At 36.5% G+C, this 12,536-nt stretch overlaps 2 protein-coding genes across 2 annotated transcripts; both read right to left on the bottom strand.

Annotated features, from left to right (window-relative positions):
• Positions 1-1,288: 1,288 nt before the first annotated feature.
• Positions 1,289-2,017, bottom strand: LOC113291763. The gene has a single exon (XM_026541258.1). The coding sequence runs from the start codon at positions 2,015-2,017 to the stop codon at positions 1,289-1,291; it is 729 nt and encodes a 242-aa protein (XP_026397043.1).
• Positions 2,018-5,486: 3,469 nt separating this feature from the next.
• Positions 5,487-10,717, bottom strand: LOC113291761. The gene is made up of 7 exons (XM_026541257.1): positions 10,612-10,717; positions 10,193-10,335; positions 9,526-10,107; positions 8,730-9,338; positions 8,019-8,567; positions 5,883-7,949; positions 5,487-5,771 (listed from the first exon to the last, which is right to left on the bottom strand). Exons 1-7 carry the CDS (start codon positions 10,715-10,717, stop codon positions 5,487-5,489), a joined length of 4,341 nt encoding a protein of 1,446 aa, XP_026397042.1.
• Positions 10,718-12,536: the final 1,819 nt, after the last annotated feature.

Here is a 12,536-nt window from a genome sequence, read left to right as displayed (position 1 = left end):
CTGGGATGAAAAAAGATTTGTTTGACTATAAAAAACTTATGTGAGATTAAAGGTGTATCGAAGGTGTCAGTTGAACTGAGGTTAGATTGAATATATATGTAAGAATTTGAATATTAGTAGTTGGATGGTATGTTCGTTGGCGACATTATCGAAATTACTGGATCACTGGTAGGAGATGGCATTACCGCTCAGCCATTACTAAGCCGAGCAATATCTATATGACCTTAGTGCTCAAATGTAGGACATTTGTCAATCCATTTTTTCCACTGGCTCAACATGGAAAAATTTGTTCATTTCATCAACTTATAGGACTCGCCCTTGCTAATTATCATTCTTCTCAAGAAATTAAATTTTAACATGATTTGAAATCATTTTATCTTCAGGGGAGGTTGGAATTGAACCTTTGTAATAGCATAAATTCTAGGCTAAACTACTTAGGTGTAGTTCTAGGGACTTTTTTTTTTTTTTTTTTTGTAGTTCTAAGGACCAATGTTATATGTATTTAAAAGAAAAAAAAATTTTAATTTTCAAATCAAATCGAAAGCAAAAATAAAATAAAAAAATCATTGTTGATAAAAACATAAACAACACCTCAAGAACAATATTCATAAAACTAATTTCACTTTAGGGGAGCAAACAACTTCACAGAGATAAATGAGGCCGTAAAAGGTCATTTGCTCTGATTAGTCATAGTGACATCATATTTTCTCAAGATCTTCTCAGATGCAATTTAGTGATTTTCATAGCAATTCCTGGACCCCTGCTCAATCATTAACAGTTTACTAAGATTTTCCATTGTTCTTGTTATCAATTTGTGTTTCTCCATTACTAGATTCAAAAATAAATACATTCAGAAAACTACATTCATCATTACTAGCATTCAAAATACCAAATACAACATCCAAAGTACCAAAAAAAACTTCAAACATATCCCAACCCCGTCTGTATTTCTTACAGAACTATATTTCGATAACTGTCACCCAATTTACAATCACATATCCCAGTACCAAGACATCACTGATTTAAACAAACATTTACCCACCATTATCAACTTCACAAAAAGCAATATCATTGGCTGTTATCCACAAAAAGAAGCAAAAATTTCACTTACCAAAACCAGCCGAAAAGCAATCACCACCAAAATACTGTTTACCAACACCATTAACAAAATTCAAAAGACAAGGAGTAAGCATAGAGGCAGCCATTTGGGAAAAAAACTTGTTAATCATAATCAAAAAATTTTCAAAGTCTGAAAACTTGGCTTCCTTCTATACCCCAGAAGAGAACTTTAATAGTCCTCATCATCGTAACTCCAGTCTTCCTCATCCTCTTCATATCGTTCACTGCAGCTGCTACCCGATGAAGCAGGGGATGTATCACTATCTCCTAATGACGAACTTTCATCATCTTCTTCATCACTGGACGCTTCAGGAAGTTCCTCATTGGAATTGATGGAATGAGCAACTCGAGGGTGAATTATCACAGGATATCTCTTCTCAACCCTGGGTTCTCCTTCATGCATGGTCCTGGCAAATATCTTGGGATTGGCTCTCTCAAACTCAAAACGCCTTTGTAACTTCCAATCAAGATATTTTTCCATCTTTCTCTTATCTTCAGCAGCAACATAATCATCCTCACTGGTATTTATCTCTTCTAAGGGGTACTCAAATCCTGCATCAGATCCTCCCTCAGAGTCACTTTCAGTCGCACTACCATACTTGAGACCTTTCTGATACCTTTCTGATTGCTCATCCTCCTTCCGATCAACTCGTGCGAAATGATGCGGTAACCATGCACAATAGAGTGACTCAGTTTCTTCTTCTTCCCTTCTTTTTTTCTCATCCTCCTCTCTTAGTCGTTGTGCCTCTTCACTTGCACGCCTGTTTATCTCACTTTGAAATTCATCTCTCAATCGTTGTAATTCATCCATTGGAAGTGAAAAAGCTTGAGCTTTGGCTAATTGGTATTGATCAGAAGGTGCAGCAATGGTCGGAATGGGGTTACTGGAACTTGCCATACTTAGAGATCCTATATCTAATTTTTGTTTCTTCTGGTAAAATTGTTAATGGTTATGCTAATCCCACACAAAACTATCCTTTTAAAGGAAAAAATGCATTCATTAACTGCCATTTATGGCCTTTGGTTATCAGTCCCGTCGCTTGGTTACTCACGCCCCTTCAAAGCCATGCGTACTCCATCCAACTTCCTCATTATAATTACCCTATAAATCCCTATTTTCAACACCTAACCTCTTCATTACCCATAAATTCTCATGGAACTTCCTTAAAGTGGTGCATTGGTAGGTCATCTAACTTCTACAAAGTATTTTGGGGTCTAATTAAAATTTTGTGTTTTATGCAGACTAGAAGAATGCAGCACCAGTCGAGAGGCACCATTGCGGTCTGGGGCATGTCTGCCAGATGGGTTACTAGTTCTAAAACCAATTCTATGCCATCTATTGAACCACAACAAACCCTTCAAATCCATCAACTACAACCTAAATTTACCCCTCATTCCCATCTTTACTATCCCTTCTACTTCCCTACTTCCATTATTACATTTGGTAGTTTGTACTACCATACCTATGTCCATCGAAAAAAAGACAAACCCATTAAATATCCACCTACCACAGACTTCATTAGGCCTTACCACCCTCCTCTACCCAAGGAAAGCTAACAATGTATTATTGGGTTTGTCCTCACTTATCAAACTCACGTGAATATCTCAAATCTGTTGGCATCCAAAAAGCATGGATATGAAAGTGACACCCCATATGATAAACCTCTACCCAAACACAGTCTCTGCAGTACACCAACAACTACCTTACACCAATTTTCTCCTGAAACCTTACCAGATAATGGTCAACAGTCTTCTCATTCCCTTTTTCAGGTTCAAATACATAAACAAATAAACACCTCATGCCTTTTTTTGTTCATATTATCTATGATCAATATCAGTATAGTACCAACAAGATATTCTTTTCTCTACAACTGTATTTTATAATAGTTACTTGGAACACTGATCTCAATCAAACTATATTCATATATATCCAATTCTCTTACCTGATGGAATCCCAAACTCAACAGAAAACACTCAAAACTTGGACCAAGATATTCAAACCCTTTCTGCTCAAATGGCTGAGAAATTAACATTACCATCTACCCTTGTCGAACCAGTCTTCATTGATAAGAAAGTGGTTCTAGCAGAATCTGATAGTAATTGGAAATGGTGTATGGTGGGATATTTATGTTGTGAAACTTTGGTTCCTACATCCTCAATCAGGTTCTACATATGCAATAATTGGCCCTTAGCTCAACCTCCTACTGTCACTACTTTCAGCGGTTTGCGTAACAGAGTTCTCATTCGCTTCTTAGCTGAAGATGATTTCAACAGAATCAAATCTCAGAGACCATGGTTCGTTTGTGGTTATTTGATGGTATTGAAAGTTGTTACAACTGAAGGTTTCCAGCTAATCATCAACTCCATTTTGATGAAGAAATAATGTGGTTTATTCTATGCAACATTCCAAATGAGTGTACAGAATTTGAAGATCTCCAGAAACTCACCTTCAAAATGGGTGAACTTGTTGAAGCTCAAGATCCTTAGGGGAAACACCCTCTAAAGAAGAATGTCAAGGTATTCCTCGGAATTCCAGTACAGAAAGCTTTACCAGTGGGCATTCCCCTCTTTACTAGTGGTAGAACTCAACCATTTCTGATTAAATGTAGATATATCAAGGTTCCAATATATTTCTGCACTTCTTGTCGTGTGCTTGATCATAAAGATCAAAATTGTTCAGCTTGGAAATTAAGCATAAAAAGATTAAAGAACTTGCAGCTTCTAGTAGCAAGTATGTTCTCCCCGCTGTTCCAAGACTAATGATGCCTCATCCATCGGTAATCAAGCATGTAGACTCCCCTGCTACTGCTACTGTCATGCAACAAACTGAAGTTGTGCCAGATTCCAAAATTGAATCACCTGCTATCCATACATGCAATAAAGGAAAAACTAAGGAGATTGAACATAAATGGAGCACACTACTCAAAAGGGTCTATCGAACACTTTTCAGATGTGTCCATTTGTAAATAGATCTACAACTCTAAAGATCTTTGATATCGGTCATGTTCAACAACAATCGACTCAACTGGAAAATGGTCTACCAATTATCTTCAAACATGTTACTAATCAAAATGTTACTATTGAACCTTCTACTTCTGGTCCTGAGCCAACTCCTAGTGGACAGATTCGTACTACCAACTCTTCAAGAAGATTCAAGACTGCTGCAGTCCCGAATACCAACCCATTAGTCACCAGAGAAGCTCTAAATTCTACTGAGCATGATTCTCTAGCGAATCTCAAAAGGAAGATTAATCCCATGGATGATTTGAGGAAATGTACAAGAGCTAACTCTAGTTTTGCTAGTATAGTGGTTATTCCTAAAGAACAAGACAATATTGATCCTGATTATTCTCAACTGTGTCCTCCTATTACTGAGCTAGGGGAATTATCTATTATTGACCTTTCTACATGTTCTTTCAATACCCAACCAGTAATTAATTCTTATGGGAGTTATAATGTACCTGCTGACAATTCCCCAAACAACAATGGTGTCCGCAATAATTCTCTTCTCAATGCTGCTACTTCTAGTCTCGATTCTTCCCAAAATGCTTCTTAAAGTGGTGATGATATCAGTGCTTCTCTTGGTGGTGGATATGACTCTACCACTCGGGTAAACCATCCTCACCCAACCCCTTTAATTGATATTGCAGAAAATACCATAAATCATAACCCTATCAATAATATCAATCTGATTGCTTGGAATATTAGAGGTTTTTGGGGGGGAAAATATGCTAATAAGGAACTTAGCTTACTATGTAGGAATGTTAACCCTGACATCATTTTTCTCTCTGAAACAAAAATGAACAAAGATATGGCTGCTAGAAAATTAAGAAATATGGGATTCACTTGTACTTTTAACGTCCCTAGTGTTGGTATAAGTGGTGGTATTGCTCTTGCTTGGAAGAAGGAAGTTCATCTCAATATTGTTTCATCCAGTATGAGGGGCATCTATGTCACATCCACTGAAATCATCCATTCTAAGACCTGTCATATTCATTTCATGTATGGTGAAGCTAATAGTAGCTTAATACAAGTTTTTTGGGAACAACAATGTCAACAGACCAATGCTCCCTTAAATGAACATGTTTTCTTTATAGGAGATTTTAATGCTCTCTTAGGTACTGAAGATAAAAATGGTGGCCTAGAAGTTTTTTTTTTAACCAAGGAAAGAACTTATATTAAACATGAGTAATTGATACATCACAATTTATGTAGGGAATTAACAAAGGAGGTGGATGAAACCACCAATCTCCACATAGATTATGTTTATAAGCTTCCTTCGCTATTGCATCTGCAGCTTTATTACCAGACCTATACACAAAACTACAAGGCCAACCAGGATTAATATTACATATGTTTACACATTTTCACAGAAGAGGCATACTCTGCCAGTGACAAAGAGAAGATTGTTGTTGAAGAAAAGAACAAATTCCCAGATTATCAGATTCAAAAATCACATGAGACCAACCATTTGAATCTGCCAGTTGCATAGCCTCCAACATTGCCCATGCTTCGGCCTGTTGAGCATTACTAGCTCTTCTCAAGGCTCCCCTTCCCATGACATATGCCTCTGTAGAGTTCCGAACTATAATTCCAATACCAGCTAACAAAGAACTAGAATTATAAGAAGCATCGATATTAATTTTTAGGTACTGCAAAGGAGGAGGTTCCCATTTATGATGTAAAAGCTTATTATGAACATTAGGATGATTGCAGTTAGCAGTAGTGTTTCCTAGATGATGCTAGAGAATGTATGAAGTGACCTGATGGACTACAGAGTTATGGTTGGGAGTGGTATTGTTAAAAACAACACTACATCGAAGCTTCCATATGAAATGCATGATGCATATATCTAAGTGAACAATCTCAGGGGACTTCTGGATGTTGATGATGGAGTCTTTGAGTTGCCAAGTCTGAATCCAAGATAAGAGAGAAGAGTGCTGCAAAATAAAGTGAAACTGATGAGGTAAAAAATACTGCCATATTGCCCTAGAGAAAGGGCAATGAAGTAATAGATGGTCCAGATCTTCCATTTGATTGTGGTTGCAAAGTACACAGTGTAAATCAGCATTATGCACATGGGTGAAAATTATTTCTTTGACTGGAACAGCATTGTGAATAGCTCTCCACAGGAAAATCTGAAACTTGTAAGGTACTTTCAACTTCCAAAAAGATAACCAAAAATGTTGATATAAACCCATGGAGTTATCTGTTAGGATATCTTTATCACACAATATCTTATAAGTTGAGGCAGTAGTAAAAATACCAGTGGTTGTAAAGGGCCAGATTAATTTATCCTCTTGATCTAACTGAATGGGAATGGTTAAAATGGAGTTCACTTGATCAGCTGTAAAGAGAAGGCGAAGAAGCGACACATTCCATTGTTCAGTATCAGTATCTATAAGATCAGAAACCAACTGATAGTTAGAAGTATTCAAATCACCCCAGTCCTGTAAAGCAGAATTCAGAGAAGGAATCCAGTTAGAAGTCCATATGTTGATATGAGCTCCATTACCAACTTGCCATTTAGCATTTTTCAACACAATCTCGAGCCCAATAGAGATACTTTGCCAAATCCAACTTGAATTTAAGTTAACCGGTGGAGGGAAGAAACGCATGTCATGATGAGGAAAATGTTTACCTTTCAACAACTTCGCCCATAAAGCATCTTGGTTATGTAACAGTTGCCAAGCTAGTTTCGCAAGAAAAGCTAAGTTATAGTTGCATAAATTTTTAAGTCCTAAACCACCTAGCCTTTTAGGTAAACTTACCTTTCTCCAAGAAATGTACTTTTGAGAACGTGGCTTGATGTAACTGTTCCACCAATAGCTTCTCTGAATTCTTTCCATTTGTTGAAAAGTTGCTTCAGGTAGTTTGAAAACCTGCATTTGATACAAACCCATAGAGCTTAGAACAGAATTAACCTGAGTAGTTCTTCCTGCTTGATTCACAATTTTTTTCTGCCAGCCCTGCAATCTATTATTCATGTTATCAATAACACCCTGACAGTTCTTATGTATGGATCTATGCAGCAGAAGAGGTATACCCAAGTATTTTTTGCCAAGTCCCATAAATTTCATACCAAGAATACCAGTGATATTAGACTTATGAGAATTATAAGTGTGCTTGCCAAAAAATAAGGTTGATTTCTGCATATTTATCACCTGACCTGAAGCTTGTCCAAATATATGAAGCAAGTGTTGAAGATGCTGCATTTGAGTAGAATCAGCTTCAAAAAATAACAAACAATCATCCGCGAAGAACAGATGATTAATTAAAGGGCAGTGATGATTAATTCTAATCCCTGAAAGACAACCAGAGTCCACATTAAGCTGCAAAAGTCTAGAAAAAGCTTCCATGACAAAAAGAAATAAAAAAGGAGACAACAGGTCTCCTTGACGAATACCCCGAGTCGGAGAAAAAATTGAAGAAGGACTGCCATTGATAAGAATGGAAATATTTGAAGTAGAAATACACTGCTCTATTAAACTAATCCAATCATTATGATAACCCAATTTCTGAAAGATGGAAAGCAGAAATGACCATTCAACCCTGTCGAAAGCTTTCGACATGTCTAATTTCAAACCAACCAAAGCCTTCTTAATCTTTTTACGTTTCATACTAAACAAAATCTCATGAGAAATAATGATATTGTCATGGATATGTCTTCCTGCAACAAAGGCAGTTTGAGTATGAGAGATAATATCAGGAAGAAGGGGTTTAAGACGGTTAGCTAAAATTTTAGAAATAATTTTATAGCTAACATTGCATAGACTTATGGGTCTGTAATCAGCAGGTGTTTTTGGGTTTGAAATTTTAGGGATTAAAACCTGATATGTATGATTGATGGCTTTGAGCATATGTTTATGAGTGAAAAATTATTGAACCATGGAGATTACCTCAGTGCCAACAACATCCCAACAATGTTGATAAAATCCAGCTTGGAACCCATCATTACCCGGATAAGCCCAAGGCTTGATTTTAAATACCACATCCTTTATTTCTTGAGCATGAGGCACCTGGATAAGGAAATTGTTCTGTATTTCGGAAACACAAGGTTGAAAAAGCTGCAGAATCTCGTTATTAATCTGAGGCTTAGAAGAAGTAGCAATATTCTTAAAATGGTTAGTAAGTATATCTTCAATATCACTTCTGCTATCAAACCAAATGCCCAAGGGACCCTGGATGGAATTGATAGTTGACCTTCTCTTATTGTAATTGACTATCGAGTGAAAATAAGAAGTGTTTCTATCTGCTTCAAGAACTTTATCACATGTTTTTTGCATGAAGAACTCTTTTTGAATCAAAAGCCATTGCTGCAAGGAAGAGCTTAGATGCTTAACTTGAGGATGAGAAGAAGGCAAATTGCGGTCATAGCAAAATTGTAGTTGCTTCTGAATATTTTGAAGGTTATTATCGATGTTTCCAAAAGAAAGTCGTTTCCATATCTGCAGCTGAGTTCAGGTTAGTTTTAATTTACTAGAAAACTGAAACGAAGGAGACCTCGAAAATCGTTGCTGCCAGCTGCATTCAATAGTATCAGTACAAGAATCCATTTTAAACCAACACTTGTAGAGTTTAAAAGGAGAATGTTTTGTAGCAGAAGGAACTGTATGTAGCAAAATCGGGTTGTGATCCGAAGCAACAGGTACTAAATGTTGAAGATGTGCATTTGTGTAGTGGTTGATCCAGCGATTATTCACTAAAGCTCTATCTAGACGAGCAGAGACATGATCATCTCCACTACGATGATTTGACCAAGTTGTGTCAGCTCCTGAGTAACCTAAGTCAATGAGACCTAGTTGCCGAACAAAATTTCTAACATGTCTAGCATGATGAGGATGAGTGACACTAGAGCTATGTGTTTCGGAGTCATGCATGGTGAAAATTAAATCACCTAGAAGAACCCAAGGAAGATCAACAAACAAATGCATATTAATAAGATATTGCCACTGGTTGGCATTTTCTGTATCATCATGAGCACCATACATGAAGGTTATCAAGAAATCCATATTATTATCATGAGTATGGACAATAGCATGGATATTTTTAGAGGCTGTATGCATGATTTCAATATCAATTCCATTTTTCCAGCCAAGAGAGATACCTCCAGAGAGACCCAAAGAGGGATGAAACCAGTAATGAGGATATTTAGTATTAGAAAGATAAAATCTCATATTATTAGACTGAGCTTTGGTTTCACACAAGAAATAAAATATCTGGGTCATTGTTGGTCAAACAGAAATGAAGATAATCACGGGTATGAGGGTTACCTATACCTTGACAGTTCCAGGAAAGAATTTTCATGACGGTAATAACAGAGAAATTCAAAAAAAGACTGCAAGAAAACAACAAAAGAAAAAACAAAGCAACAATGAATAAAGAAGGATAAGTTTTGACAATCACTTGTTGCCATGCATCAGTATGATTCTGTGCATTATAAGCAGAGGCTGCAGCAATGTCCCAAACATTATCTATGGCTGAAGCAGTGGTATCATCTTCAACAGAGACAATATCATCCACTTGAGAAGTAACCACATTGTCATCCAAATCAGCATCAGGAATATGCGGCTCAGAAGTTATAACCAAAATAGGTGTACGACGATATATTTTCTTAACACCACTAGTACTAGCACCGTCACTAGTCATAGTATAAGATGGTCTCAAAGAAGAAGAGGGCTGAGCTTGATTTTGATATGAAGAGGAAGCACCAGAACCTGAATCAGTGGCCGAGAAGATTGAAAGGCGCATACCATCAAAGGGTCTAGGCTGTTGTTCAATAGGTTGTCGTAGTCTATCACGCCTCTGAGATCCATGTTGTAGAAAGAGTTGTGCTTCTTGCTCAGGATTCCTTTGAGGAGGCAAAATGGGATCTACAAAACCAAAACCACGAACAATTTCTTCCATCTCATGACGGGTATGAGTCATATTATCACAGTCAATCTCTTCATGATTAGGAACTTTACATTCAGGACAAAGACGATATGGCTGTTTTTCATAAAAAAAAAACAATCCACCTAGTTACACCAGCAGCATTAGCAGTAGTTATACCAGTAATAAGGGGAGTGTTAACATTAATGAGAACAAGAGCTCTATACTTAGAGGATGTAGGAGGGTTCACACCATCTGGTTCTATAACTCTAACTTCCCCAACAATATTACCAAACATTCGAAGAATATCAGCATAGGTGAATTCAGGTAAAAGATATTTATACTCTAACCAAAAAGGAGAAACCGAAAAATCCAGTAGATGATAATCCATAGTGGGATTCCAATCCTTTAAAACAATCAAATGACCATCAAGGTTCCAAGCTCCACCAAATAAAATTGCATCTTTATCTTGTGAAATTTTAAACTTGATAACAAAAATATTTGGTTCTAAACCACGCACCTGGACAAACCATTGATTGTGTCTTCGAAGATGAGGCCAAATAAATTTAGTTGCACGTTCAGCATCCTACCAAGACATAACCCCCGGAGCATAAAGCTTACCAGCAAGACTAAACTGCCAATCCCTAATTCCAGCTAAGATAGCAGTGTTAGAATGCATAATCACTCTTCTCCTAATAGGATCTTCACTGATAGAAACACTTTCCATTTGGTGAGCAATATTATTCAAAAAGGACGAGCCATGAAAATAAAGAGAAAGAAGATGATAACAAAACAGAAGAGGATATGAAGAAAGAAGAAGGTTGTGAGGTGGGTTTTATAAACAAAACATGAAGGAGGTGGCAAGAGGTAAAAGGGATAAGTATGGGTTAAAGGTTTAAGAAATTGGAAGAACAAATAAAAAGTTGTAGGAATCAAAGCTTCTAAAAAAATTAAGATAACATCAGAAGCGGAGGTCGATAAAGGTAGCAGCTTGTTAAAACCAAAACAATGATTCCCAAACAGATAACGATGGATCGACAAGATAAAGATGAATAAGGTACACACCACTGTTAGATAAGGCCAACTTTTGAAGATGCCAACTTTGATACTGCCAACCATTGAGAAACCCAGATAATTGATGGGACAATACTGCAACACCATGCGTGGCAACAGATAAAGGAGAAGATTAATCTGCCATTAAACGGAAAAACAGATCAATTAGAACCAGAGATCGACACGAAGAAAGGGAGAAAAAGAAAAATAAAAACTAGGGTATCAAAAACAGAGAGAATTTTACAATAAATTCAAAAACCAAAACGATTTATCATACAGAAAGATTCAGACAAGAATTAAAATATTATATTTGAACAAATTAAAAACAAATCAGATCAAAATAATTGAGAACGGATTTGGGTTGACTAATTTTGACTAGGTGTTTTTTTGGTAATAAATTAATAACAGCAATTGTTCTAAACCACTACTGCTTGTGTTCAAATAATCATACAACTTTATACTGGCCTAGGTACTGAAGATACTAGAAGTTGATGATCCTGATATTGAAAACCTTAGAAACTTTTTTTCTGTCTTTAATCTGCATGATCCCGGCTTCTCTGGACCTAGGTTTACTTGGTCCAACATGCAACTAAGTCCTGATTTAATTCTTGAAAGGTTAGATAGATGTCTTATAAACCAAATTGCTGAAGATCTCTGTCCTAAACTTTGTGTTAACAATCTCCCCAGGGACTATTCTGATCATTGCCCAATGCATATAGGTTTTAATTATGAGGATATTTGTATGCCTAGAACTTTTCATTTTATGGCTATGTGGATAGAGGATCCCACCTGCAGAGACATGATTGCTAATTCTTGGTCTGTAAATGTGGTAGGCTCCCCTGCCTACAAGCTCAAAGATAAACTTTTAAATACTAAGAAAGGTATAATAGATTGGAATAAGTCTTGTTTTGGTAATATTCAACCTAATATATCTACCATTAGGAATGATTTAGTTGATCTCCAACTCTCTAATCCAATTGATACCAGTAATACTTCTAGACTCAAAGCTAGACTTGAGTACCTTTACAATTTAGAATAATTATATTGGAAATACAAATCTAGGGAGGTTTGGCTCTTGAAAGGTGACAGAATTTCACCCTATTGCCGTAGAGTAACTCTCTTTAGAAGAAAAAGAAATGTTATTAGATGGATTAAGAACTCCTTGAATACTATTCTAACTGATAGAGATAGTATTGGAAATTCTTTCATAGATTACTTCAAAAGTATTTATTTCTCCCATCCTCAGCAATTTCAAGATGAAATTCTTGTTGATCTTCCTGTTAAATTTTTTGATGAGGATAACACACTCTTAAATATGCCTCTCTCTCCGGAGGAAATTAAGAATGTTGTTTTCCCAATGGGGGGAAAAAGGCTCCTGGTCCTGATGGCTTTACAGGTATTTTTTATCAAAAGCACTGGGATATTGTGGGAGAAGCTGTCATTGATATGACACAAACCTGCTTCAGAACATGTCATATTGCTAAGGTCTTTAA

This window comes from Papaver somniferum, chromosome 6 (assembly GCF_003573695.1).
Source record: "Papaver somniferum cultivar HN1 chromosome 6, ASM357369v1, whole genome shotgun sequence".
NCBI lineage: Eukaryota > Viridiplantae > Streptophyta > Magnoliopsida > Ranunculales > Papaveraceae > Papaver > Papaver somniferum.
This window is presented reverse-complemented; position numbering and strand designations above follow the sequence as displayed.